The sequence below is a fragment of the Pelophylax lessonae genome (assembly GCF_965119305.1).
Source record: "Pelophylax lessonae genome assembly, chromosome: 1".
NCBI classification, from domain to species: Eukaryota; Metazoa; Chordata; class Amphibia; order Anura; family Ranidae; genus Pelophylax; species Pelophylax lessonae.
In genome coordinates, this window is record NC_138768.1 from 417441616 (window position 1) to 417467639 (window position 26024).

The 26024-nt window shown below is 46.0% G+C and overlaps 1 protein-coding gene across 2 annotated transcripts in view; it reads right to left on the bottom strand.

Moving 5' to 3' along the window:
• The window catches only part of TDRD7 (tudor domain containing 7), a 314213-nt gene that overhangs the window by 75058 nt on the left and 213131 nt on the right, over positions 1–26024 (bottom strand). For both annotated transcript variants that reach the window (XM_082267672.1, XM_082267671.1), the window contains exons 12-13: positions 22875–22961; positions 7345–7479 (exon numbers count right to left, since the gene is read on the bottom strand). In XM_082267672.1, coding sequence (XP_082123798.1) covers positions 7345–7479; positions 22875–22961 — 222 coding nt within the window. The remainder of the gene's footprint in view (positions 1–7344; positions 7480–22874; positions 22962–26024) is intronic.

Here is a 26024-nt window from a genome sequence, read left to right on the forward strand (position 1 = left end):
AGAAAGTAGTTCTCCAACTGATTCACACGGGATGTATAATCACTTAGGTACTTACCACCTATTGTTTACATGCTTTCCTCACCCTTTTAACAGGGTGGGAAGTAGGCCTGCGGTCCTGGAAGGTTCGTAGAAACGCTGTTACTGGTAAGCCTAACAGACGGTTTTCTCCTATCACCTTCCAGGACGGCAACACATGAGGATAACACATGAGTAACCACAGGCCTACCTTAGGGTGGGACCACCGCCTGTATTACCTTTCGGCCAAAGGCTAGGTCTTGCTGAAACAGCAAGTCCACTTGGTAGTGCTTCAGAAACGTGTCATGGCTGGACCAGGTGGCTGCACCCACCTGTTCCCAGTAAGCTCTCACTTTTTCGGCCTAGGAGGTTGCCAGTGCTCTGGTTGAGTGTGCTTTCAGTTTTGCTGGCGCAGAAATGCCTGAAACCTCATAAAACACTTAATGGCTTGTCTGATCCACCTAGAGACTGAAGGTTTTGAGGATTGCAGTCCCTTTCTTGGTCCAGAGTAGAGGACCAAAAGGGGATTAGATCTTCTAAACTCCCTGGTCCTCTGTAAATAAGGGAGGAGGCATCTCCTCACATCTAAACAATGAAATGTCATTTCTTTTTCATTTCAAGGATTATCACAAAAGGATGGTAAAATTATCTCCTGCTTCCTGTGAAAGGAAGATGCTACTTTGGGCAGATATAGAGGATCTGGCCTGAGGATAATCCTATCTGGGAAGATCAACATAAATGGTTCTTTAATTGAAAGACCTTGTCAAGTCCCCTACCCTTCTGGCTGTTGTGAAAGCTATGAGGAAGGCTAGTTTTAGGGACAAAAACTTAAAGGGAACCTCTTCTATAGGTTCATAAGGGTTTCTAGAGAACATATCTAGAACCCTAGTCAGGTCCGAAGGAGGAAACCTGTCTCTAGTGATGGAGGTAGCCCTATCCCTGGCTGTCAAAAATCTTTTAACTAAAGGTTCTTTTGCAAGTCTCACGTCTAGAAAGACAGAGAGCTGCTATTTGTACCCAAAATGTGTTAACTGCCACACCCTATTCTACCCCATCTTGTAAGAAATCCAAGACCATGGGGACAGAGGCGGAAGAAATTTGTTTCTGCCTACGCCAAGTACAAAATGTTTTCCAAACTTTAGTATATTTTTCTCGTTATTGGTTTCCTGCTAGGGAGGAGTGTGTCTATCACTCTGTCTGAGCAGCCCTTTAATCTAGGGATCTGCCGCTCACTAACCAAACTGGTCCCTGCAACAGCAGGTCTGGGAGGTTCGGAAGCTTCCAAGGAGGCGCCACTGATAGCGCTCCTTGGCCACCATGGCGCAATCAGGAGGAGGCCTGGGGAACAACTGAGCTTCTGTAAAACTCCAGGTATAAGAGTTAGAGGGGGAAAGGCATATGCTAACTCGAACTGCCATATCTGGGCCAGAGCATCCAGGCCCACCATCCCTCTTTCCCGCGAAAGGGAAAAGAATCTCCTCACCTTCCTGTTTTTAATCTGGCAAATAGGTCTATTTTCGGGCAGCCGAATTTCCAGACTAGTATCTGAAATACTTTTGGATTTAGCTCCCATTCTCCTTGTCTTATTGGATGGCGACTGAGGAAATCTGCTTCCCAGTTGCTTTCACCTTTTATGTGAATGGCCAACAGGGAGATCACCCTTCCTTCAGCTCAGCCTAGGATTTCCTGGGCTAGTACCAACAGGGGTCTGGACCTGGTATCCCCTTGGTGATTCAGGTAAGCTACTGTTGTAGCATTGTTGGAGCAGACCTGAATTTCCATGCCTAAAAATGGAACTCTCGAAGGCTCTTCGGGCTTACACTTTCGTCCAGGGACTCAACCTTTTTGTCCCAGGAGGAAAGGTGAAAGAATTGAAGGTCTCTTGAGTGTAGCTGCGCCCCCAAACTACTGCTGGGATGCTGGCTGGCATGAGCCCCAGAAATCTCAGGATCTCTCTCAACAAGGGGGCGACCATCGACCCATTTACTGAGGAGACTACCTTTTCCACCTTTTCCCTTGGAAGAAAAAGACTTCATACGTGCGAGTCTCTCCGGTACCCTGAATAGGACTGAAACTGGGCCGGCTCCAGGGATGACTTTTCCATGCTGATCAACCAGCCTAGTTTTTGTAGGACTGTTAACACCTTCTGGGTGTTTGATCTCACTTAGTCCGCTGACGGACCAAAAATCAGTAGATCGTCCAGGTAAGGAATCAAAGCTATTCCCTGGAGATGAAGATAGGCCACTGCCTCTGCCAGGATCTTGATAAAAATCCTTGGACTGACTGCTAGACCAAAGGAGAGTGCCCTGAACTGCCAATGTGCAGTCCCCCTCCTCGGGGACCACCGCAAATTTCAGTAAGGCCTGGTGTTCCCGGATGAATTGGAACAAGCAGGTAGGCATCCCTGAGATCCAGAGTAGTCAAACACATCTTTCAACAGGTTTTTGCGGACTGTAAAAATACCTTCCATTGAAAACCTCTTGTACTCTAGGAACTTGTTTAAGTTTGAGGTTTATAAGGCGGTATTTTCCCGAGGGCTTGGGTACCACAAACACGTGGGAGTAAAAGCCTCGGTAAAACTGATTTTCTGGCATGGGAACTATCACTACCGTAGTTGTTCCGCCAGTTCTTGAACCCCATACAAAAGGGCTCTTCTTTTTAGTACATCCTTTGGAGGATGAGAAGGTCACTTCTAGTGGGGGTATGGATGAAAATTTTAGGCGGTAGCCTTCCTGAATGAGGTGATAAATGTATGGACTGACTGAAATTTCCTCCCATTGGGAAATTAAATGAGACAGTCTGCCCCCCACTTTGACTGGCGACAATTAGTATCTTTGGTGCTTGAACCTGGAGAGGGGAAGAGCAAATTACCTATTTGCCTATCTCTACCACAGCTCCACTTCTCTTTGGGCTCTTTTTTGGCACTCTGTTAACTTTGCCCCGGGTGGCCACAAAAAAATTTCCTATATCTCTCCCTTTTGGGCTTGCTAGGAAATTTCTTCCCCTTCTCAGAGGACCTGGACAACACTTCATCCAGGCCTGAGCCAAACAGTAAGGACCCTTCAAAGGGTAGCCCACAGAGCTTCACCTTTGAAGTAAAGTTGCCTTCCCAAGCTTTAACCCAAATGGCTCTCCTAGCTGAATTAATGAGAGTACCGGTTTTAACGGAGGCTATCACTGACTCAACCGCTGAGTCAGCCAAATAGGCGACATCTTTCCCTATAAACGAAAGGGAATCCAGCACCTCCTGTGACTTAGAGTGCATTGCGAAAGTATTCGGCCCCCTTGAACTTTGACCTTTTGCCACATTTCAGGCTTCAAACAAAGATATAAAACTAATTTTTTGTGAAGAATCAACAAGTGGGACACAATCATGAAGTGGAACGAAATTTATTGGATATTTCAAACTTTAACAAATAAAAAACTGAAAAATTGGGCGTGCAAAATTATTCAGCCCCCTTAAGTTAATACTTTATAGCGCCACCTTTAGCTGCGATTAGAGCTGTAAGTCGCTTGGGGTATGTCTCTATCAGTTTTGCACATCGAGAGACTGAAATTTTTGCCCATTCCTCCTTGCAAAACAGCTCGAGCTCAGTGAGGTTGGATGGAGAGCGTTTGTGAACGGCAGTTTTCAGTTCTTTCCACAGATTCTCGATTGGATTCAGGTCTGGACTTTGACTTGGCCATTCTAACACCTATATATGTTTATTTGTGAACCATTCCATTGCAGATTTTGCTTTATGTTTTGGATCATTATCTTGTTGGAAGACAAATCTCCGTCCCAGTCTCAGGTCTTTTGCAGACTCCATCAGGTTTTCTTCCAGAATAGTCCTGTATTTGGCTCCATCCATCTTCCCATCAATTTTAACCATCTTCCCTGTCCCTGCTGAAGAAAAGCAGGCCCAAACCATGATGCTGCCACCACCATGTTTGACAGTGGGGATGGTGTGTTCAGGGTGATGAGCTGTGTTGCTTTTACGCCAAACATAACGTTTTGCATGATTGCCAAAAAGTTTGATTTTGGTTTCATCTGACCAGAGCACCTTCTTCCACAGGTTTAGTGTGTCTCCCAGGTGGCTTGTGGCAAACTTTAAACAACACTTTTTATGGATATCTTTAAGAAATGGCTTTCTTCTTGCCACTCTTCCATAAAGGCCAGATTTGTGCAGTATACGACTGATTGTTGTCCTATGGACAGAGTCTCCCACCTCAGCTGTAGATCTCTGCAGTTCATCCAGAGTGATCATGGGCCTCTTGGCTGCATCTCTGATCAGTCTTCTCCTTGTATGAGCTGAAAGTTTAAAGGGACGGCCAGGTTTTCGTAGATTTGCAGTGGTCTGATACTCCTTCCATTTCAATATTATCGCTTGCACAGTGCTCCTTGGGATGTTTAAAGCTTGGGAAATATTTTTGTATCCAAATCCGGCTTTAAACTTCTCCACAACAGTATCTCAGACCTGCCTGGTGTGTTCCTTGTTCTTCATGATGCTCTCTGCGCTTTAAACGGACCTCTTAGACTATCACAGTGCAGGTGCATTTATACAGAGACTTGATTACACACAGGTGGATTCTATTTATCATCATTAGCCATTTAGGGCAACATTGGATCATTCAGAGATCCTCACTGAACTTCTGGAGAGAGTTTGCTGCACTGAAAGTTAAGGGGCTGAATAATTTTGCACGCCCAATTTTTCAGTTTATTTGTTAAAGTTTAAAATATCCAATAAATTTCATTCCACTTCATGATTGTGTCCCACTTGTTGATTCTTCACAAAAAATTACAGTTTTATATCTTTATGTTTGAAACCTGAAATGTGGCAAAGGGTTGAAAAGTTCAAGGGGGCCGAATACTTTCTCAATGCACTGTACATCCCTGTGAAAGGTGTCTTGTAATACGTTTTTTGTATCCAGAAGTCTGCATTCCTAGCTACACAGGTTGCAGCCAGTGCTGTAGCCATAGTGGATGAGTTGGCATCCCAGACTTCATTAACAGAGATTCTGACTTACAGTCCATGACATCTCTGATATTCCCTGTGTCCTCAAAAGAGAGGTCAGACCTCTTAGTCACTTGAGACAGGGAGGAGCCCAATTTTGGACTCTTTAGGAATTTTTACACCTCTTCCTTAAAGAGGAATCTCCTTTTCCACGTCTTTGGTCTAACCAGACCTCTTTGGGGAAACTCCCATTATTGAAGAATTAAATCTTTCCAGGATTGGTGAACAGGAAATACTTTGGATTGTTTTTTAACCAGTCCTTTATACATCTTATCCTGTGCCGAGGTCTCCTTGGGGGGTTCTGGGATTTCTTCTGTAGCATAAACAGCTTGAAGGAGTCCCTTTCAGATTTTCCAGACCAGACAGATTTCTGTTCAATTTGGTCTCCTCTGCCTCCTCCCCAGAGCGAAGAGGAGACTTATACCCCATACACACGTGCAGATTATCTGCAGACTTACCTTTTCTATGTAGTGCAAGGGCCTGCCGGATTGCATACAAATTGAAAGTGTTTAGGTTTGACCTCATATTATATGGTTTTGGTAAGTCTGCAGACAAAAGTCTGCAGATAATCTGCACGTGTGTATGGGGCATTAGCCTGACTTTCTGCGTTCCCTAGGTCTTCCTCTTCCCTTGCTTGAGCGGGGGGGGGGGGGGGGGAAGACCCTGCAAACCAAGCAGAAAAGCAGACAGGCCTGCCTTGGAAAGTAAACTCTCCTAAGAAGGACCCTCTTTAGGGGTTAGCTCACCCGGCTCTGTTACCTGGAGGGAAGCTACAGAGGTGCGAAAGGACTGGATAGTGGCTAGCATTTCCCCCTGCACAGACTTAAGGAAATCTTTCATCAACCCTGAGTCCTCCTTACCAGCCAGTTTGTTAATATACCTGTAACAAAAGGGCTTGGTGTGAGATCTGGGCAGTCTCTACCCGCAATTACCACACTTCTTAGAGGAACTAGTGCTAGCGGATAGAGGAGGTGGTTTATCAGAGGCCTCTTGGGTTCCACCTGGGGATTCTGCAAGAGAAGAGGAAACACAAGATCACATGAGGTGGGTTGCGGCAGGTTTCTGGCTCTTTTTGGCTTGAGAGTCTTCCTTCCCACCGCCTCTGTACTCGTTTCCCTCTTCCAGGTCGCACTGCGCATGCGCCGCCTTTCCTGCACAAACTGGAATTTCCGGTTTTAAAGCGAGGCTTGGAGCGCGCTGGTTCCTCCTCCAAGCCACTGCTATGTCCGGTGGCCGAACACTGGCTGAATGGCAGGGAGGACAGGAGGAGACCCCTGCTGAAGAGCAGGCCACAGGCTCTGGAGGGACGACCAATATAGTGACCGAATGCCTGTATCCTGGGGCGACCTGTGAGAAGCCTATAGAAAGGCGTGTAGGAAGAGTGCGGCCTCACCGGCATAGCTGAACTTCCCTCACAGTGGGGCCATCCAACACACAATCTTCAGGTCAGAGACAAAAAAATAAATGTTTTGCTGTAGGAGAAACACAAACAATACTGGGGTACAAGGGGAAGGGTGGGGCCTTTTACCAGCCGTGAACTGATTGTGTTTCCTGTAGGGTGGAGCCTCTCATCTCTCATGTCTTGCCGTCCTGGAAGGTGAAAGGAGAAAAGGTTTCTTTTTCCTTTAGACAGCGCACTAATATGTGCACATTTATTCATTTTCAGACCTTCAGGGTCTTTTTTTAGTTGCAGCAGTCTTCACGTATTTGTGGTTAGCGCATCTTTTTTCTTATTTATTCTAAATTATGTCATACAACCCAGGAGTCTTCAGGAGGGGAGGGGGGGGATGGGCGGTTCTCAGCTAAGAACACACTCCTGCATGCATGCTTGAACTAAGGGCAGATGGATTCCAGGTAGTAAATGCTACATGAATCACCTGCCCTTATTTAAGATGGTCATGGCCAGAAATGTTAGGGGGTGTTTTTCAAAGTGATTTCCCAAAAAAAAAAAAAATAAAGCTTAGAGACATGGATGGATGGGGGAGTTTGCTTTGGATAATAAAAATGAATGAAATAGTGTTTTTGGTGCTCAGATGCAGTGAAGAGACGCTTTAAGCTCAGTCAGGATAAATAAAAACTGTATTAAATTATTCGAGCAGTATGTGTTTATGGCTGCGCTGTCCAAAGTTAAATTCAAAGCTGTTCAAAGCTCTTTCAGGTGCATGATGTATGATGATTTTTCTGCATTAACTAGCAAGCATGAAATGAAAAATGTTTTTTTTAATTAACCACCTTGCTTAAAACATACAGAGAGTTTGAATAGGACTTCAAAAAGAGAAGGAAAGTTGGGAGGAAGATGAAGTGGTACAATAATCCGTTGCAACAGTTTGAGTACCTGAGGTGGTATTGAGATAATATCTCGCAGAAATGGAGCAGGAATTTCTTTCAGTTCGGACACTTTCACAGAAGCAATGGTTCCAGAATCTAGAAACTGAACATCTAATGTGCGACTGCTGTGGACACTTGTTATCTGCAAAGGAGTGTGAACATCATTAAGTAGAATATTCATATAAAACCTCATATTTCACTGTGAAAAAAACACTTCTAGCTGTTAATACACAGCTTGAATTCAGCTACATTCGGTTTAACCACCTAAAAAGGACCACCCAATGTACATAAACCTTGTTTTGTATTAAAAGGAGATGTATGGGCTTTATTTTTTCCCCCACTTATACTTACCTAGGTGGATGCAGCATCGGTCCGATACTGCATCTGTCCCCCGGGGCCTCTGCAATAAGAACAGAGCTATCGAACACCATCGATCGCTCGGTTCTGACAGCTCCCCGAGCAGAGGGCTGCTGACTGTCAGTCAGCAGCTCTCTGCTCTGCCTCCTCCCCACTCACTGGAGCGCTGGGCTGTGGAGAGGCGGGGAGTGGCTGGCTCAGGCTCTCAGCAGCTCGCTGAGAGGCTGAGCCAAGTGTCGCTCCAGGCACCTGGCAGATCCTGATTTCCATTGTCGTGATGACGCAGAGCCTGGACTGACTTCTGTGACGTCAGCAGAGAGCTGACTTCAGACCTCTCTCTGCTGAAAACGGGTCACAGGAGTGCAGAATGAATTGCACTCCTGTGATTCATAGGAGATGTACAGCCAAATGAGCTTTGGCTGTACATCTCCTTTAAGTGGTTAATACAAGCTGCATTCATAGCCTTGGTATCAAGTTTTTCAGCCAACGAATAACTTTCAAGTACAAGTCACTTTCATTATGCTATGACATAGGGGGCTTGTAAGGCCCCTATGCCACAGAAAGTTAAAGTGGTTGTAAAAAACCTTTTTATAGCAGCTCCCCCCCCCCCCAATAAATATTTACTGGAGCCTGATTTAAGTCAGTGCTATGCACATATGTATAAGCTCTTCTCCCCTCTCTACCAGCTCTCACAGACTTGGCTGAGAGCCTCGGGGGCCATTGGCTACAGCTGTTGTCAGTTAAAACCTATGAGCAGAGAGGCGGAGGTGGGGCAGAGCCAGGCTGTGTGTCTGAAATGACAAACAGCCCGGCTCGGGAAAAAGCATGCATGAGTGCCCCATAGGAAGCCACTTCTTATGGGGGCACGCAGCGGGGGGGGGGACCCAGGAGCGCCGGTGGGGGACACCAGAAGTGGAGGATTGGGCCTGCTCTGTGCAAAAACTTTGCACAGAGGAGTAAGTGTGACATTTACTAATGTAATGAAAAAACATTTAAAGCTTTACAACCACTTTAAAGAAACATATAAAATATTTAATAAAAAAAATGTTTTTCTACCTCCACATACAGGAAGGCAAACACAAGTCAGGCGCACCCACGTGTGAAAGCAACAATTGTGCCACACGTTACACATCATCGTAAATATCACAGCAATAATTCTAGGGGCATTTTTCACTGTTAACCACTTAAGCCCCGGAAGATTTTACCCCCATTCCGACCAGGGGGTATTTTGCGATTCGGCACTGCGTGACTTTAACGGAGAATTGCGCGGTCGTGCAACGCTGTACCTAAACGAATTTGGCGTCCTTTTTTTCCCACAAACAGAGCTTTCTTTTGGCGGTATTTGATCACCTGTGCGATTTTTTGATCACGCGCTATAAACAAAAAAAGAGCGTCCATTTTGCAAAAATAGCAATATTTTTCCCTTTTTTTTATATGAAATTCCCCCAAAAAAAAATGTAAAAATCAAAATTTTTTAAAATTTTCGGCCAATTTGTTTTATGCTACCTATGTTTGGTAAAAAAAAAAAATCGCAAAAAGCGTATTTTGATTGGTTTGCGCAAAAGTTATTGCGTTTACTAACTAAGGGAAAGATTTTTGTCATTTTTGTTGTTTTTTTTTTAACGCGTAATGGCGGCGATCTGCGATTTTTTTTGCGGTACTGCGACATTGCGGCGGACAGATCGGACCCTTGACTGACATTTTTGACACTTTTGGGGTTACCAGTGACATTTCTACAGTAATCAGTGCTATACATATGCACTGTTACTGTAAAAATACACTGGTAGTGAAGGGGTTAACTTTATTTGAGAGGGAGGGGCTGTGTGTGTCCCTAGGGGCGTGATTCTAACTGTGATTGGCTGGGGCTTCAGCTGTATGCAGAGTGATCAACGGATCTACATAGTAGATCCAGATGATCAGCTCTCATACAGCGAGGAGAATGACAGGCAGCTTGTTTACACAAGCTGCCTGACTTTCTCCCTCTCCCCCGCCGATCGCAGAGTGGCCGGCGGACATCGGGTCCGCCGGTCACACGCGCGGGGGGGGGTCCGTGACCACTCGGGAGCGCGCCTCCGGGGGCGCGCGCTCGCTCCCTAGACCCTCACAAGCTAGTGACGTAGACCTACGTCACTTTGCCTGTGAGGGGCTGACCGCCGACGTAGATAGTCGTGCGGCGGTCGGCAAGTGGTTAACTGTACATTATAGAGCGGTAAAGGCTTTTAAAAGCACTGCCTTTGGGCAATTTTGGATACCATAGTTTTTGCTATTTCACAGACACAGAATCTCAAGGCTTGACCCGTTTGGTTTCTATTTACCCGACGCAATCTCATATTTTATATTTTACTAAATATTTGGGTATACTCTGAGATTTTAATATTGATTTGATAAACATTTGCGCAAATATAATGCGACAAAAAAATTGCAACTACCAATTTGGAATCTGCAGGGCCTCTGCTTTTAAAAAAATATATAAATGGAGGTTTTAAGTATAAAATTGAAATATTGATTCAATCCCACATTGGCAAAGGGGATGGTAAAGTGGTTCTGTACATATTTTCTTTATTATTTTCTAAACAAAAAAAATTGAATTTGTAAAAAAAAATAGAATTTTTGTAAGAACTTACCATAAAATACTTTTTTCTGAGTCCTCTGACAGTCACCACCCACTCATACAGTCTGCACTTCTGGGTATTGGTCTTATACACAGGAGTAAGCTAGGCAAAAGATTTTGTTAGAAAACATTCCCAAAACCTTTGTATAGACACACCTACAGGGGGCTGTCCCTCTGGTCCAATACCCCCAGCTAACAGCATTCCCAAATCAGTTTGGTAACAAGCAGTGTAGAAATCCATGAACCCCAAAAGAGGGGTGGGGGGCGGCGACTGTCCGAGGACTCAGAGAAAATAATTTTACGGTAAGTTCTTACAAAAATTATATTTTCTCTTACGTCCTCTGACAGTCGCCGCCCACTCACTCATACAGTCTGCACTTCTGGGATGTCCCAAAGCAGTGTATATGTGAGGGGTGAGAAACGTAACCGTCAAAAAAGGCAACGCAGCACCCAGGTCAGAGAAAATAACCTTTTCTGAACCAGAAAGGTAACCACTGGGTAACAGGAAAGCTCAACAGGAGCGAACAAACCCAGGAAAGCAAAATAACCAAGCGGGAAAAAACCCCAATAGGAGGAGACAGGCTAAAAACTGCCATGTCTCCCCTAAGGCACTGCCGCACTCAGAACTTTGCGGCCAAAAGAGGCATCTGCCGATGCCAGACCATCAAGTTTGTAAAATTTAGTAAAGGTATGCAAAGACGACCAGGTTGCCGCCTTGCACACCTGGGACACCAACGCCTGATGGCGGAAGGCCCAAGACGCACTAACCGCTCTGGTAGAGTGCGCCGTGACAGGGAAAGGTGGAACCTGATCCCTAATTGAATAGGCCAATACAATCATCTGTCTGATCCATTTGGAAATGGTTGCTGGAGACGCAGCAGTACCCTTCCGAGGTCCCTCAGGAAGGACAAAAAGAGAATCCGACTTTCTGAAGGATTCAGTAGACGACAGGTAAACCCTGATCGCTCTTACCACATCCAAGGAATGCAAGGAAAACTCCTTAGGATGCTTAGGCTTTGCACACAGCAAAGGTAAGACCATGTCCTCGTTGAGATGGAAATCCGAAACCACTTTCGGAAGAAAGGACTGATGAGGTCGCAAGACCACTTTGTCCCTATGAACAACCAGATAGGGGGAACGGCACGACAGGGCCGCCAACTCCGACACACTGCGAGCAGATGTGACCGCCACCAGGAAGGCAACTTTCCGTGACAGCACCAGCAGAGGAATCTCCCGGATGTTTTCAAAGGGAGGACGTTGCAAAAATGGACAAAACCAAATTCAGGTCCCAAGGAGGCAAAAGGTGCCCTCCTAGGGGGAGCCAGATGACGCACCCTTTGAATGAAAGTGCGGATCAAGGAATTCGACGACAGAGGGCGTTGAAAAAGAATGGCCAGCGCAGATAACTGGCCCTTAATAGTGGTCAGCGCCAGGCGCTGCTCCACACCAGTTTGCAGGAACGCTAACACCCTCGCCACCGAAAAGGAGCGGGGATGGAACCCCTGCGATTCACACCAGGCTAAATAAGCCTTCCAGGTACGATAATAAATCTTACCGGACGAGGCTTTCCTAGCCTTGAGTAAGGTAGGAATGACCGCCGACGAGAGACCCCTGTCTCTCAAGACCTGGCTTTCAACAGCCACGCCGTCAAAGCCAGCGACTGTAAAGCAGGATGGAAGATCGGCCCCTGAGACAGAAGATCGTCTCGTAGTGGGAGCCGCCAGGGAGGCTCGACGACCAGTTGCATGATGAGACCAACCTGCGAAGGAACCTGGACAACAACTGAATCGGGGGAAAGGCATAAATCAGGCGATACCGATTCCAAGGCACTACCAACGCGTCCGCCAGAGGGTCGCGTGTTCTTGTCACGAACCTTCCCACCTTGTTGTTTAGCCACGACGCGAACAGATCCACATCCTGGGATCCCCACCGCGCACACAGCATCTGAAACACCTCTGGGTGTAGGGACCATTCCCCCTGGTCCAGGGTCTGGCGACTCAGATAGTCCGCCTGCCAGTTCTCCACACCTGGAATGTGAACTGCCGAAATCGCCGAGACCTACGTCTCGGCCCAAGACAGAATCTCGGCCACTTCCTTGGCCGCCCGGGCACTCCTGGTGCCCCCTTGGTGATTGATGTAAGCCACTGCAGTTGCATTGTCCGTCTGCACACGCACAGGGCGGCCCTGAAGACGATCCGACCAGCGGAGCAAACAGAGCCTGATCGCTCACAGTTCCAAGACATTTAAAATTGCCCAGAATGCCACCCCAGCCCAACAGGCTGGCGTCTGTGGTTACCACAGTCCATAGCAATGGTCGAAAGGATTTGCCTTCCTACAGAGCCGGAGACTGGAGCCACCACAGAAGATCCGATCTGACTTGGGGGCTCAAAGAAATCCACCTTTCCAAGGAGTGAGGATGCCTGTCCCACCTGGTCAGAATCTCCGCTTGCAGAGATCGTGTGTGGAACTGTGCAAATGGTATCGCCTCGAAAGCCGACACCATCAAGCCCAGGGAACGCATGCCGGTCCAGGGTGAAGAAAGCTTGTTGTCCCTGAGGGACTTGACCTCGTCGTGCAGAGTCCGGAGTTTGTCCTCCAGAAGAAAGAATTTCGCCTGGGCGGAGTCCAGAATCATCCCCAAGTAAGGGAGATGAACAGAAGGGGACAATGTCGACTTCTGAAAATTGATGGTCCACCGTAACTCCTGGAGTGTCTGAACCGTGGTTGACAGATCACGCAACAGAGTAGCACGACTTTAAAAAGGAGATCGTCCAGGTACCCAAGGATGGCAATCCCCTGTACCCGCAACAAGGCTAGAACAGGAGCCAACACTTTGGTAAATACCCTTGGAGACGAAGCGAGGCCGAAAGGCAATGCTACGAACGGATAGTGCTCCTCTGCAATTGCGAACTGGAGGTACCTCGGATGACCCTCCTATATAGGGATGTGTAGATACGCATCCTTGAGGTCGATGGAAGCCAGGAAATCCCCTGGACTTAGGGATGCCACCACCGACCAGAGGGACTCCATTCGGAATTTCTGGACCCGCACAAAGCGGTTCAGAAACTTTAGGTCCAGAATCGGACGCACCTTGCCATCTTTTCTGGGCACTGTGAACAGATCTGAGTAAAAACCCCCGAAACCCGTCCCGATGTGGCACCAGGACAACCACCCGATGGAGATCTCGGAAATGATCTGGGGTCAAGTGAAGATTTGAGGGAAAGAATCTGTCTGCTGGGCGTGATCAAAACTCGATCTTGTACCCTGACCGAATGAGTTCTTGAACCCACCTGTCCTGAATCTTGGCCAGCCAAGGTTCGGGAAAACAGCGCAGACATCCCCCCACCCCTGAAACGGGTGAGGGTGCCCCTTCATGGTCGAGGTGGACTGGGCGGCCGTGCCCGTGTGGGCGGCTTTAGACTTGCCCACCCAAGGCTTCTTCTGGCAACTAGAGGCCTTGATGGACTTACCCTTGTCTTGTGCCTTGAAGGCACGAAAGGACCCCTGGTTAGGTTTAAAGGTAGGGCCCCGCGCTTACCGCGGAAGGATTTTCCCCTGGACACTTGGGGCAGCAGTGTGCTCTTACCCCCAGTGATCCCCTTCACCAGTTCATCCAGAGAGTCCCCAAAAAGACAACTCCCTGCATAAGGGATGTCAGACACGGTCTTCTTGGAAGACTGGTCGGCCGACCAGCTTTTCAACCAAACAATGCGACGTCACTGCGACTGCAGACAGGCGTGAGACTAAAGGGGCCTCATCCAAGGCCGCGTCACACAGGTATAAAACAGCCTGAATAATTTGATCCACCATCTCCAGAGTAGCAGGAGGGGCGGGGTCAGCAATAAGGGTGCGTTTAAGCACCTTGGCCCACACCACAACAGCCTAAAAGACCATTACGGAAGCGAACACGGGTTTCATTAAGGAACCCGCTACCAGGTATATGTGGCGGGTAAGAGTTTCCACCCGCCTATCCGCTGGGTCTTTAAACACCAGAGAATCCTCCGCGGGCATTAAAGTGGCTTTATTTAACCTGGACACAGTGTGGTCCATCTTAGGAGCCACAGTCCAGCGCGAATCCACCGGAGCCGCAAAGGGATAACGGTACTGAAATCGCTTGGGCACCACAAAATTGCGCTTTAAATTGCGTCATTGTTCATTCACAGTCTCGTAAAACTCAGCGGGGCAGGAAAAACCTGACCCGACTTCTGGGCTTTGCGGGTCCCAAAGGAAGACCGCTTACCCAACAGGTGGGGCTCATCCTCTAAATTTAGCATGTCTTTCACAGAGCTAATAAGCGCAGACATTGCAGTGCGTTCTCTTGCTGAACCAGAGGGGGAATCCTCCTCCCCATCCGACTGAGAGGACTGAGACCCCTCAGGGGGTACACTGTCCGTGGCAACCATATCTGGCTCTGAATCAGAAGACTGAGAAAGCCTGGGCCGTTTCTTAGAAGCCGGTCAGACATCAACAAATCCACTTTTGACGCTAAAGTCGCAAGTACAGCAGTAAGTGAGACTATAGCAGAGGATTCATGGGTACCTGAACCTTCCACCAGAGCTGGGGGGAATTTGCTATCCTGGGACTCCATCATAGCACTTTAGATTTTAAATGGCGCAGGCCCTTTAAATCGGCGATTACCGCGGTTCCCACCACAAATGCATCGCAATGAGGAACTAAGCCTGTGCTACTAAAAACTGCAAAAGAATGAATGCTAGCAGGAATGCAGGCCAGGAAACACCTAAAAATCCCCTAAAAGTGTGCTATACTTGCCACACGCTGCCAGCTCGATCTGCATGTGAGAAGAAAGGAAGTGACCTCACGCCACTAGAGGTAGAACACAGAGCCACAAGAAAATGGTTGCCAATACAAGTCTATGGAGAAAGCTCTGGGAAAATGGCCGCTGTTCACATAAAGAACATAGTGACCACACTAAAGATGGCGCCCGAAGGGCGCCAACAGAATTGCAGAAAATGGCTGCTGCCCTCACAATGAGGCCAAACAGCCTGCCCACACCTAAAATGGCGGCCCCACAGTTTTACACCGATTGCGGCCCCCACACACAATGTCTGTACCCCCAAAACGTTGCCGAAGCACCTCAGGGACCCCCACAACCCCCCCACACAACGGTAGAACCGCCACAGCGCTCCCGCAGGGACCAGGAAGGGACACATAGGGACCGCACTGACAGACATGAGGGGGATATTACAGATCCATGTGCACTGCCATCCCCATAACAGAGGGCCCACAAACACACCCCGACAGACAATGCCATAGCCTGAGGGGTATCATGGTCCTCACCGGTCCAGCGAAACGTGGGTACCGTTCTATGACAGGAAGCCTCCCACTCTGGGTGGTGGTGCCGTCAGCCAAGAAGGACGCTAGCAACATGCGGTGTACCGCAGTTGAGACATCCCAGGGAAGTAGCCACTTTGCAGGCTCGTCGCTGAGGACAGGGACATGGTCGTTTGCGAGGCCTGGGCGTACACATAACCTAACGCTCGATGGCAGGCTGGGATTCCATAAGGCTCTAGGACAACCAGTGCGATTCCCAGCCCGCAAACGCTGTAGCCCTCCAAAGTCCGACTAACTAAGTGCAGGAACAAATAAAAAGCTATTACTGAAAAGAAAAATCACTCTCTCAGAGAGAAAAAATAATAAGAAAAAAGGCTGAGACTGCAGCCCCAGCCAGGGAAAAGTCAGCCTACTCCTATGCTAGGCAAAGACAAACTGATTTGGGAATGTTGTTAGCTGGGGTATTGGACCAGAGGGATAGCCCCCTGTAGGTGTGTCTATACAAAGGTTTTGTGAATGTTTTCTAACAAAATCTTTTGCCTAGCTTACTCCTGTGGATAAGACCAATACCCAGAAGTGCAGACTGTATGAGTGGGTGGCGACTGTCAAGAGGACGTAAGAGAAAACATTTTTTAGTCAGGTAAATAACAAACAGTTATATTATTTGGCAGGCATTCACATTTTACTTTTCAGCTGTGCTGAAAGAAGCGTGTTTACAGACACAGCAGTGATTCATCCCCAACCAAACACCACATTAGGATTTTTCTTTTATTAGCCAAAGGGAGCTGCAAAGCAGAATGCTCTGCTGTGTCAACTCTTTAGCCAAACAATAGAAATTTGTGAACCCTTTGCCATGTATTTAATAATTACCTTTAAAGGCGTGTTCACAAGGGGCATACTATTGCCTTGTGAGGGTAGTGTTTACCTGCATGGGGATGCACAAACACACACACAGTTTGCGTTCTGCCCGCAAAAAGACGTCAAATCAAGAGCAGTGTCTGTGTCCATGCAGCTGACATCAATGGGACTGCCTGCACAAGGGCACATGGAACACCTGTGCAATCCCCATGGGGGTAAACCCATGTGAATGAGGCCTAAGACAAATATTGTGAGTTGGGATAGGTTACACTTTTACTGAGTGATGGTCTATCCAGATGCTTTCATTCTAGATTAAAAAAATGTGCAAAAAATTATTATTTCAAATATGTCCCCAATTTGTGAGGCTTTGGCTAAATTATATTGACATTTTAAGCATTTCCTTTAGAAGTGTCTTTATGCCTGGTACACACTAGAAGGTTATTTGAAAAAAAAAAAAAAAAAAAAAACTGGACAGGTCTTGTTTAGTTCCGCTGTACTAACAATCTGAAGTTACTACAGCGATCTCCCCCGTTGAGATGTTGTGTTCTGACAGGGTGGGGGTGACGACACTTCGATCAGCACCCACAGAACACTCCGATCAGCGCTCTCTTTCATTGGCTGAGAGCGTTAATCGGGAGTCGGTCGGCTGCTACTTTTCCAGCACGCTCGTCCAAAAGAAGCAGGACAGACAGAACAACATATACACAGGCCGAATGTCGGTTAGTTTTTATTGAACCGGCCCATGTCTTCTGACATTCAGCCCATGTGCACGGGGCGTAAAGTGGAAGTCAACCCTAAAACTAAAATCCCTGCATCTATAGACCTCCATGATCCAACACTAACCTATCTAGTCCTGTAAAAAGAAATCAGTATACATACCTTTTTTTTTTTTTTTTTTTTAAAGCCGATCCAATCCAGTCTCCAGCAGCGGAAGCTCTGCAGAGAACACAGCCGACAACATTTGTGAAATGAATGGGGAGTGACATCACCCATAGACTTAATATGGGGTTTCCATTGTCGGATGCGTCTTCTGCATCCGTCTCCACAACAAAGCCGCGGCTGACAACTCAGCGTGGGATCGGGTCGGATCGGACTAAAAAAAGGAATATATACTATTTTTTTCTTTAGAAGGCTAGATAGGTTAGTGTTAGATCGTTGAGGTCTATAGATGCAGGGATTTTAGTGTTAGGGTGGACTTGCACTTTAAAACTTTGGTGTAACAGAAAAAAGTACAGTATGGGCTGCAAGCTCCTTTAAGTCTTGACTATAGGTTATGCTGCTACCACCTTTAGGCGAGGACACCGATAAAGTTGTTAGGACAGGCGATATAACCTACTCCCAGCAATCAAAGTTTCCAGGACAGAGGGAAGGGTATCCTGTGTCCTGTACTATACTTCAAGAAAAGGGAAAAGAAATTTACAGCCAAGTAAAAGAATCCTAATTTATAAATAGTTTAGTACAAGACACAGGCTGCTCTAGTTCTGGACCATGGGATATCCTCAAGCAATACAACTGAGAGGTTGGAAAAGCAGCAAACAATGCCAACAGACCAAAAACAAGAAAATTTGGTTCACAACTCAAATAGCAGCAGAGGCCTGAACATTTACCTAGTATTTACAAATGTGTCAACAGAAAAGGTAGCAGCCTTGCAAACCTGAGCGCTGAAAGGCCAAACAACTTTGACCAAAGGAGTTGAGATTGTCTTAACAGAGAAAAGAGGGATTATAATGCTTCAAGACTTAAGCCTTAAATGATAACCTGCATAACATTTAGCGATGGTGGAATGGGATGTAGGACAGCCCTTGTGGCTGGCTGCAGGAAATACAAAAAAAGGTTCTGATAGTAGTATTAACCAAAGCATTAACCTACAGAATAAATATAAATATTGCACTGCGTGTACTACATCTACAGTGAATGTACAGAGATCTCTTTGGGGTGTTTTGGAGCCGGACAAAGGAGGAAGAAGAATGTACTAATTAAGGTGAAGGAGAAAACCTACTTAGGGAGAATAGACTGGGACCTCAAACCATCTGGTCTTTATGAAAAACAAGGAAGGGTTCTTTACAAATTAAGGCAGGTTGTTCTGCTTTCATGACAGCCATGAGAATAGCCACCTTACAAGGAAGTAAGCTAACAGAATATACCAAATGGGCTCAAAGGGAGGCTTCTGTAGAGCTGAGATTACCAAACTGAGATCCCAAGGCGAGACAAGTTTAAGAACAAGGGGAGTAATGTAAGCCACCCCCTGAACAATTGCCTTCATCAGAGAATGAGAGGCCATCAAAAGAGAATGGCCAATACTAAGACTTGCCCCTTATATGTGTCAAGGCCAAATACTGCTCCAGCCCAGATTGGAGAAAAAATTAAAACACGTCCTAGAGTATCTTTTAGAAATAAAATGTTTGTGCATCACATCATGTGAAATAAGCCTTCCAAGTGTGATAAACATTGCAAAAGTTTAACTTTCTAGCTTTGAAGTAGCATGGGAATAAAGGAGTCAGAGAGGTCAGGACTCCAAGCTGACAAACCAGTGAGTGTGAAGCAAGATGGTAAAACCATCCCTGAAACAGTAAACTTGGCTGGTCTAGAAGTGCCCGCAGGCATTTCCCAGGAGTTGGAAAATGTTTGTGTACCAATTATTTCTTGGCTAACTTTGGTGGCGTACATCAGCCAGAACTTATCCCACTGGATCACCAGTGCGTACAAACTGCACAGTCCCTTAAATCCCTGATTCTGGGCACATACCGGTTTACCTTGTTGTTGAAGTGGGAAGCCAACAGACCTACATTCAGTGTCCCCCCAGTGGTAACCGATGTTCCAAAAAAACCTTTGGGATAAAGAGACCCTCTTTCCCGCCATTTCACGTGCTGACAGATGAGATCCATCTGCCAATTGTCAAAGCCAGGAATGTGGATTGCAGTCAAGGCTGGAATATGCCTTTTAGCCCAAGCCAGAATTGGGTCTACTTCTCAAGGGGAAACAAACCTCACAGTTGTGGCTTAATCCGACTGAATACTCAGTTGCCTCTGAAGTTCGTTGGTCAAACACAGCAGGGATAGGCACATAAATTCTAATGGTAAGTTCTGTACTCCCTTGATGAAAATTTCCCTTGGACGGTTTAGGTCTCTAGGTCGTGTGTCCAGCCAGACATCAGTTTTGGGAAATGTCCAGGTTAAATGGGGGAAAGAACTTTGCGAATTCCAGCACTGAGCTGTTTGACCACCAGGTCAGCAAAATCCTGGCCTTGAGACATATGCGCGTGGGCCTGTCTAGAGGAGGAGAGAGCTTGTCCCACGAAGTCAGCTCATGGAGCTGTAGAGGCTTATATATGAAACTGTGCAAATGTCATCTCCTTAAATGAGATCCGCAGCAAACCCAGTACCTGTATGCAAAAATTGGACAATTTGCTTTTTGATCTGGACATGAGCTTGGAGGGTTAACGCTTGGTTCCCAGGGAAGAAACACCTGGGTTTGGGCCACAACCAAGACAAGGCCTGGTACTCCAAGTGGTGAGTTGGATCCTACAAGACTTCTGCAGATTGAAAATCTGCCGGAAGCTTTGACGTTTCTGCGTCATCTGCCACTAGGGGCGGAGTGATCCTTTAAAAGAAAAAGTTGATCATATATTAAATAATGTCGATTCCCTGAGAGCGCAGCAGTGCAAGGATCAGGGAAAGCATTCTGGTAAAGATCTGAGGGACCATGGACAGGGCAAAGGAAAGAACCACAAACTGGAAGTGCTGCATACCTCCGTCCCGTGAATAGCAAAAATTGCTGCTGTGGTGAAAAAATCTGAATACTTAGATATGCATAATTGATGTCTTATGATGCTAGCAATTCCCCTTGTTGCAAATAAAAACAGAGCCATTTCCATCCGGAACTTTTGTACCCACAAGAAAGTTTTGAACTACAAATCTAGGATGGGGATTGGGGAAAGAGCATCATTGGGCTACTGAACCTTCATAGGGCTTCAGGGCTTGGATAAAAGCCTTAAATTACGTTAATTTAGACTGAATTAGAAGAAATCCAAAAAGACTCAGGTGCAGTGTTTGGAGAGGGATTCTGAATAACCTCATTACGGCCCTGTGCACAGTGTATGCTAGCCTACCCCCTTCTGACATCCACCATAATGTGAGGGGGATCTCCCGAGGCGTAACCAAAACTTTTAACTTTAATTAGTGCAGAGACTTGCTGCAGAGCAGGGAGCAGAAGGGATGCAGCTGTCTCGTGTGAAAGCTGTTGTATAGACCTGGGCCACAATCTTGGAGCAGGATAGCAGCTGGAGCTGTATTGTACTTGTCTGCAGCAGAGCAATGTGCTCAAGATATTGCCTGAAGTAAGTGGGAGGGCTGCTCTAACATTACCTTAGCCTGTGGAAAGACTCACGTTATGCTCATGGCGGTGACAAACCATTTAAAGTGGCACATGCAAGGCCATGAAAACAACAACTACTTTGAAAGTACTAAAAGTACTGTTACTGGCCAAGATACTCATCACCCAACCTCTGTGTCCGAGGCAGGGATCTGGTGTCCGGGAACTACCACCATGCTGGGGTGTGAGGAGTGGGACCCCACGGGGAAGGGCAGAGCCCGAAACTCACCACACCAAGATAATAGCTCTTTCATGGAGAGGGTCCTCGGGGACTGGAAAAACTCGGATTCAGATCACCACTACCCTGGAGCTGTAGAGCATTGTGCAGCTAAACTTACTATGTTACACTTCTTTATCCAGGTTGACTGTCAAACTCAGAGTGTCAAGGGCAATATTACACAAGCTGGCCCCACTTCTTCCATATGGCGAGGTCCCAACAAGATTCCCTGAGATGCTGTCGAGGGATAATGAATTTGAGGCGATAAGCATATGCCGCCTGTGGTATTGATGCAGGGAGGAAAAGGTTTTTCTCCATGTGAAGAACCAAGAGGGTCTTCAATCTTCCAGAGATTTTAGAATTACAAGCCAGAAAATGCTCTCTGTAGTGAGACGCTGTCCACCACATAAGAACACTAGCAGAAAATAGGATTGTTGGGAACATAAGGGGGTATATGGGCTGTCCTAACAACTTTGGTCCTGAAGGTGCCATCATATAACATATGGTCTGGTCTCTTATACTATACAGTTAAGAAAACAAATTATCCAATCATGTGAAAGCAAACTCCCATTTATTTCATCTGCATATGATAGGAAAATTGAAGTAATTCACTTTTTTGTGTGAACATTGTGACAGTCTTTGCCCTGAAAAGAAGATAAAAACCACCCACAATAAATTGCGAGAGGAGAAGTGTTAGGGACTTGCCTTGTAAGACAGTTAATAGGCAAGGGAAAAACAAACCGAAGTATACGAGGTGTGTCTAAAAAGTTTGGTGAATTGTCTGATATCTTAACAGCAACATGGGCCAGGTGCGCGCACATGCACATGGCGATCCAGAGACACGTCAAGAAGTACCACCCAGCGAGCAGTACATGTGACCATAAGGGTAAACCCGCTGCAGGCAGTCGAACGTAGTCAGTGTGAGATGTAGGGTCAACAAGTGAACATCAAGTTCTGCTACAACTTGGGAAAAACAGCGACTGAGACAAATGAAATGTTTGTGCAAGTGTATTTCCAACTTTTGTTATGCAAAGGAAACGACTGAGGATGAGTCATGTTAGAGCTAGTGCGGCAAATGTTGGTTAAGCGGATCTGTACCCAGTTTGTGCCGCACAAGTTGATAGACAAACTGAAAGCAAAATGTATGGAAACCTCTAGAGATTTCACTACCATGTGTGACCAGGACCCATTCTTTCTGCGAGCCATTGTTACAGGGGATGAGATCTGGTGCTACCAGTTTTATCCGGAATCCAAGCGGCAATCGATGGAATCATCCACTGTGCTCCCCCGATCTGGCACATGTGGACTTTACAGTTTCCCCGCCAGAAGAGTGTTATGAAAGGCGCACGTTTTTCAGACGTGGCTGCAATCCAAGAATGTGGGACAGCAGTTCGGCGATCGTTTCCTAAAGGGGACTTTGCTAACAGTTTCCAGAACCTTTATGAACGTTGCCTAAAGTGTGTTGTGAAGGATGGAGATTATTTTGAAGGCCAATAAAGGTAATTTGTTTGTTTTAGAATACCATTCACCAAACTTTTTAGACACACCTTTTAGTTCAACTTTGCGTGCAACTTTCCCAATGCCATTCTCAAGAGAGAGACCTGGTTACAATAGAGGTTAGAGTTGACGAAGCATCATTAGAAAGATCATTTGTGGGAGATAAAACAGGATAGAGGGGTTGCACAATTATTTCCAGAAGACAGAACTTCAGACTCATTTGTAGAAAAGAGAGAGGCAGTACCCTCAACCAACTTCCCTGAACTGACAGGATCATTCCTAGATATGAACATTTGCATATAAATATATATGAAAACATCATAAAAAAACTCACCTCCACACGTGCCCATTTTCCCTTGTTGTGGAACAAGCATATCTTCCCGCAGAAGGGGAGGGAAACGAATACATTCGAAGTGACAGTCTAGTAAACAAAAATATTTCCATCTTTTATTGATAACATATTAAACAAAATTTTTTTCAGCTCTATATTCATACATTATAAAAAAAAATACAAAATACATCTCTAATCATCACATTCAACATATGCCCAAAAAGTCAACAAACGTGCTTCCCAAACAATGCCAATTAGGCCCCGTTCACACTGGGGCGACGCTACTTGCCGGGGCAACCTCATAGGTCGCGGCGCGCTGCTCGCACCGCGACCTCGGAGCGGCCGGCGCGGACTTCATAACATTGAAGTCTATGCAGGTCGCTCCGGGTCGCCCCAAAGAAGCTCCGGACCTTTTTTCTAAGTCAGAGCGACTTGTGTCGCTCCTATTAGAACGGGTCCACAGCTTCTCTATGGAAGGCGACCTACGGCGACCTGTCAGGCGACCAGGTCGCCCCAGTGTGAACGGGGACTTAGAAAATAAAGGATTATTAAATAAATTGAACTCAAATTTTTTGTTTCAGTCAGTAAAGAATAATGGATAATTATAGCTAACCATAGCCATATCAACAAGACTGCATGATAATCAGGCTGTCTATATAAAACCTCAAGACCATCATCGGGATGGGCTGGCTGCTGAGCCGGAAGGGTTTCAAACCCTCTGGGCAACTATACAACTAAACAATGTACAATGCGAGTTATCCTCTGAATTTCCTTCACTTAGAAGGAGCACTACCTTGCCTATGTGCAATAGTTGGTTACAATGAATGACAATGAATGTAACAAAAGCCACATCAAGACAGGTTGCTGCAAAAGAACAGTCACTACAAACTCTTCTTCCTTCAATTAAAAGCTCTTAAATGCCAGATAAAACCCTCCCCCCTACCTCTCTGAATGTAGCATGTGGTATTAAATACTTAACTTTATACCTGTTTCAGGGATCTTCACTGTGCAGCCCTACCTTATGTCCCACATCCCCGCTGGCTTCTCTTCATAGTGCGCACATATGAGATGGTTCTTTTTGTTACTATGGGTGAACAGGATGGCTGAAATACAGTGCACTTCCAAGCAGCGAATATGGCTGGGGTGTGCGTGTGCAGTTAAGAGGAGAAAGCTTAAAGTTTTTAAGATTATAGCTCTTAATTTTTCGTGGTTTATATCGATTTACGCTGCTTAGAGCTTAACTGCGTTTATAGCACCAAAGGCACGTGTGTTTTTTTTTTTTTTTTACTTAAGGTATTTATTGAAACAGAAAAACAAACAGTTTAGCAACTAGCTCTCTGGGGCGAATAATGGGTTTGGCACTGTAACCCTGCGATTGCAGTTACAGTGATGAACACAATAACAACAATCTCCTGAATGGTCATGAATGGGTTTCCATTCATGACAGCTGGCTTTGTGTTGACATGCTGTTATTGGCTACAGCGAATCACATGGTACAGGGTGCGGTGATTGGCCTAAGTACCATATGATAGTCATGGGTCAATCACAGTCATCACTTCAGAAAGCACAATGGTTATGAATAGAACTCATTCATAACATCTGTATATACATTGTGAACATGTAATGAAATAGCAATCACGTGATCCCTTGGCCGTTCAAATCGCACGAGTATCGCAAACTGTAATCCGCTGTGTACGTTGCGGAGCCTGCCCGTGCAGTCCACCCACTGTAAAAGTACTGTGAGGGGTCCTAAAGTGGTTAAACCTTGATTTTTGTTATTTGGAACATACTGATGTTTTGTACGAAAAGAGGAGTATCCAATTGATCTGTTTACTGGAAAGGATGATGCAAACATCTCATTCCTGTTTGGTAATATATGCCAGTTTGAACTCTGCCAGAAAAGTATCAAGCAAATGATATGCCAGAGAAATTGCATGATGCAGAGGAGTCTGTTCATCACACAGCTGTTAAAATTGGGTATAATTGTGAGCGAAGGATGGCACTGAGGAAAGACAGGCCAGCGAGTGTGAAAATCAAATGTCAAATTGCGTAGGGCAGGGTTCAAAGTTAGCTGTTCCCGAGATGGCCAGTGGCCAGAGCATACAAAATTTCTAGCTTGGAACAAGTGGGAGTGCCTTAATGCAGTAAAGTTTAGATCGAAAAGATGGATTCCTTGTTATGGGCAAGATCAGGGAAGGGTTCAGAGAGTTTAGTTGACCCTGAAATACCTTTGAGGAAATACGCCAGGTCTTACCAATGGTGGGATGCGTTCTGAGGCTGAATGAAATCCTGGCCACACACAAAGAAAAAAATTGTTAGGATGATTTCTGAGGCAGCTTGCTCGATAGCTACCATTGCTTTAACCAGTTTAAGACCACCCTATAGCAGTTTTACTGCTACAGGATGGCACCTGTGCGCCAGGTCACATATATATATATATATATATATATATATATATATATATATATAAACACACACTATCCAACACTTCTGGGTAGGGGGCGCACGTGTGCCGTCGCTGGCTCGCTTTCGCTGTGATTACGGCACAGCGGAAGCTGATCGGTGGGTGCAGGCAAACACACAGAACTGCGATCTGCCAAAGTAAACAAGGCAGATCGCCATTCTGAAAGGGGGAAGGGATGGAGTTTGTGTCCGTGCAAAGAAGGGAATAAATTCCATCTTTTCCCTTAGTAAATGCACCTCACACGGTATAGTAAAACACTGGCTAGGCACATAGTTAACCCTTTGATCACCCCCTGACGTTAACCCCTTCCCAGCCAATGTCCTTAGTACAGTGACTGTGCATATTTTTAGCACTGATTACTTTATTAGTGCCACTGGACCCAAAGAGTGTCAGTGTCTAAATGTCGCTGATCGCCCTCATTACTAGCAAAAAAGTAAATAAAAATATCCCATAGTTCGTAGATGCTATAACTTTTGCGCAAACCAATCAACCTGCCTTTAAAAAACGCAGAGACAATTAAATACCACAAAAAAAAAAAATAGAATTTTTGTAAGGACCTACCGTAAAATTTTTTTCTCTGACAGTCGCAGCCCGTTCAGTATTCCTTCATGGGTGGGTAATGCGCCCTCTCTGCAGGAGCAGGCTAGGTAGTTAAAAGGTTAACAACAAAAGCTTTTACACACAACACA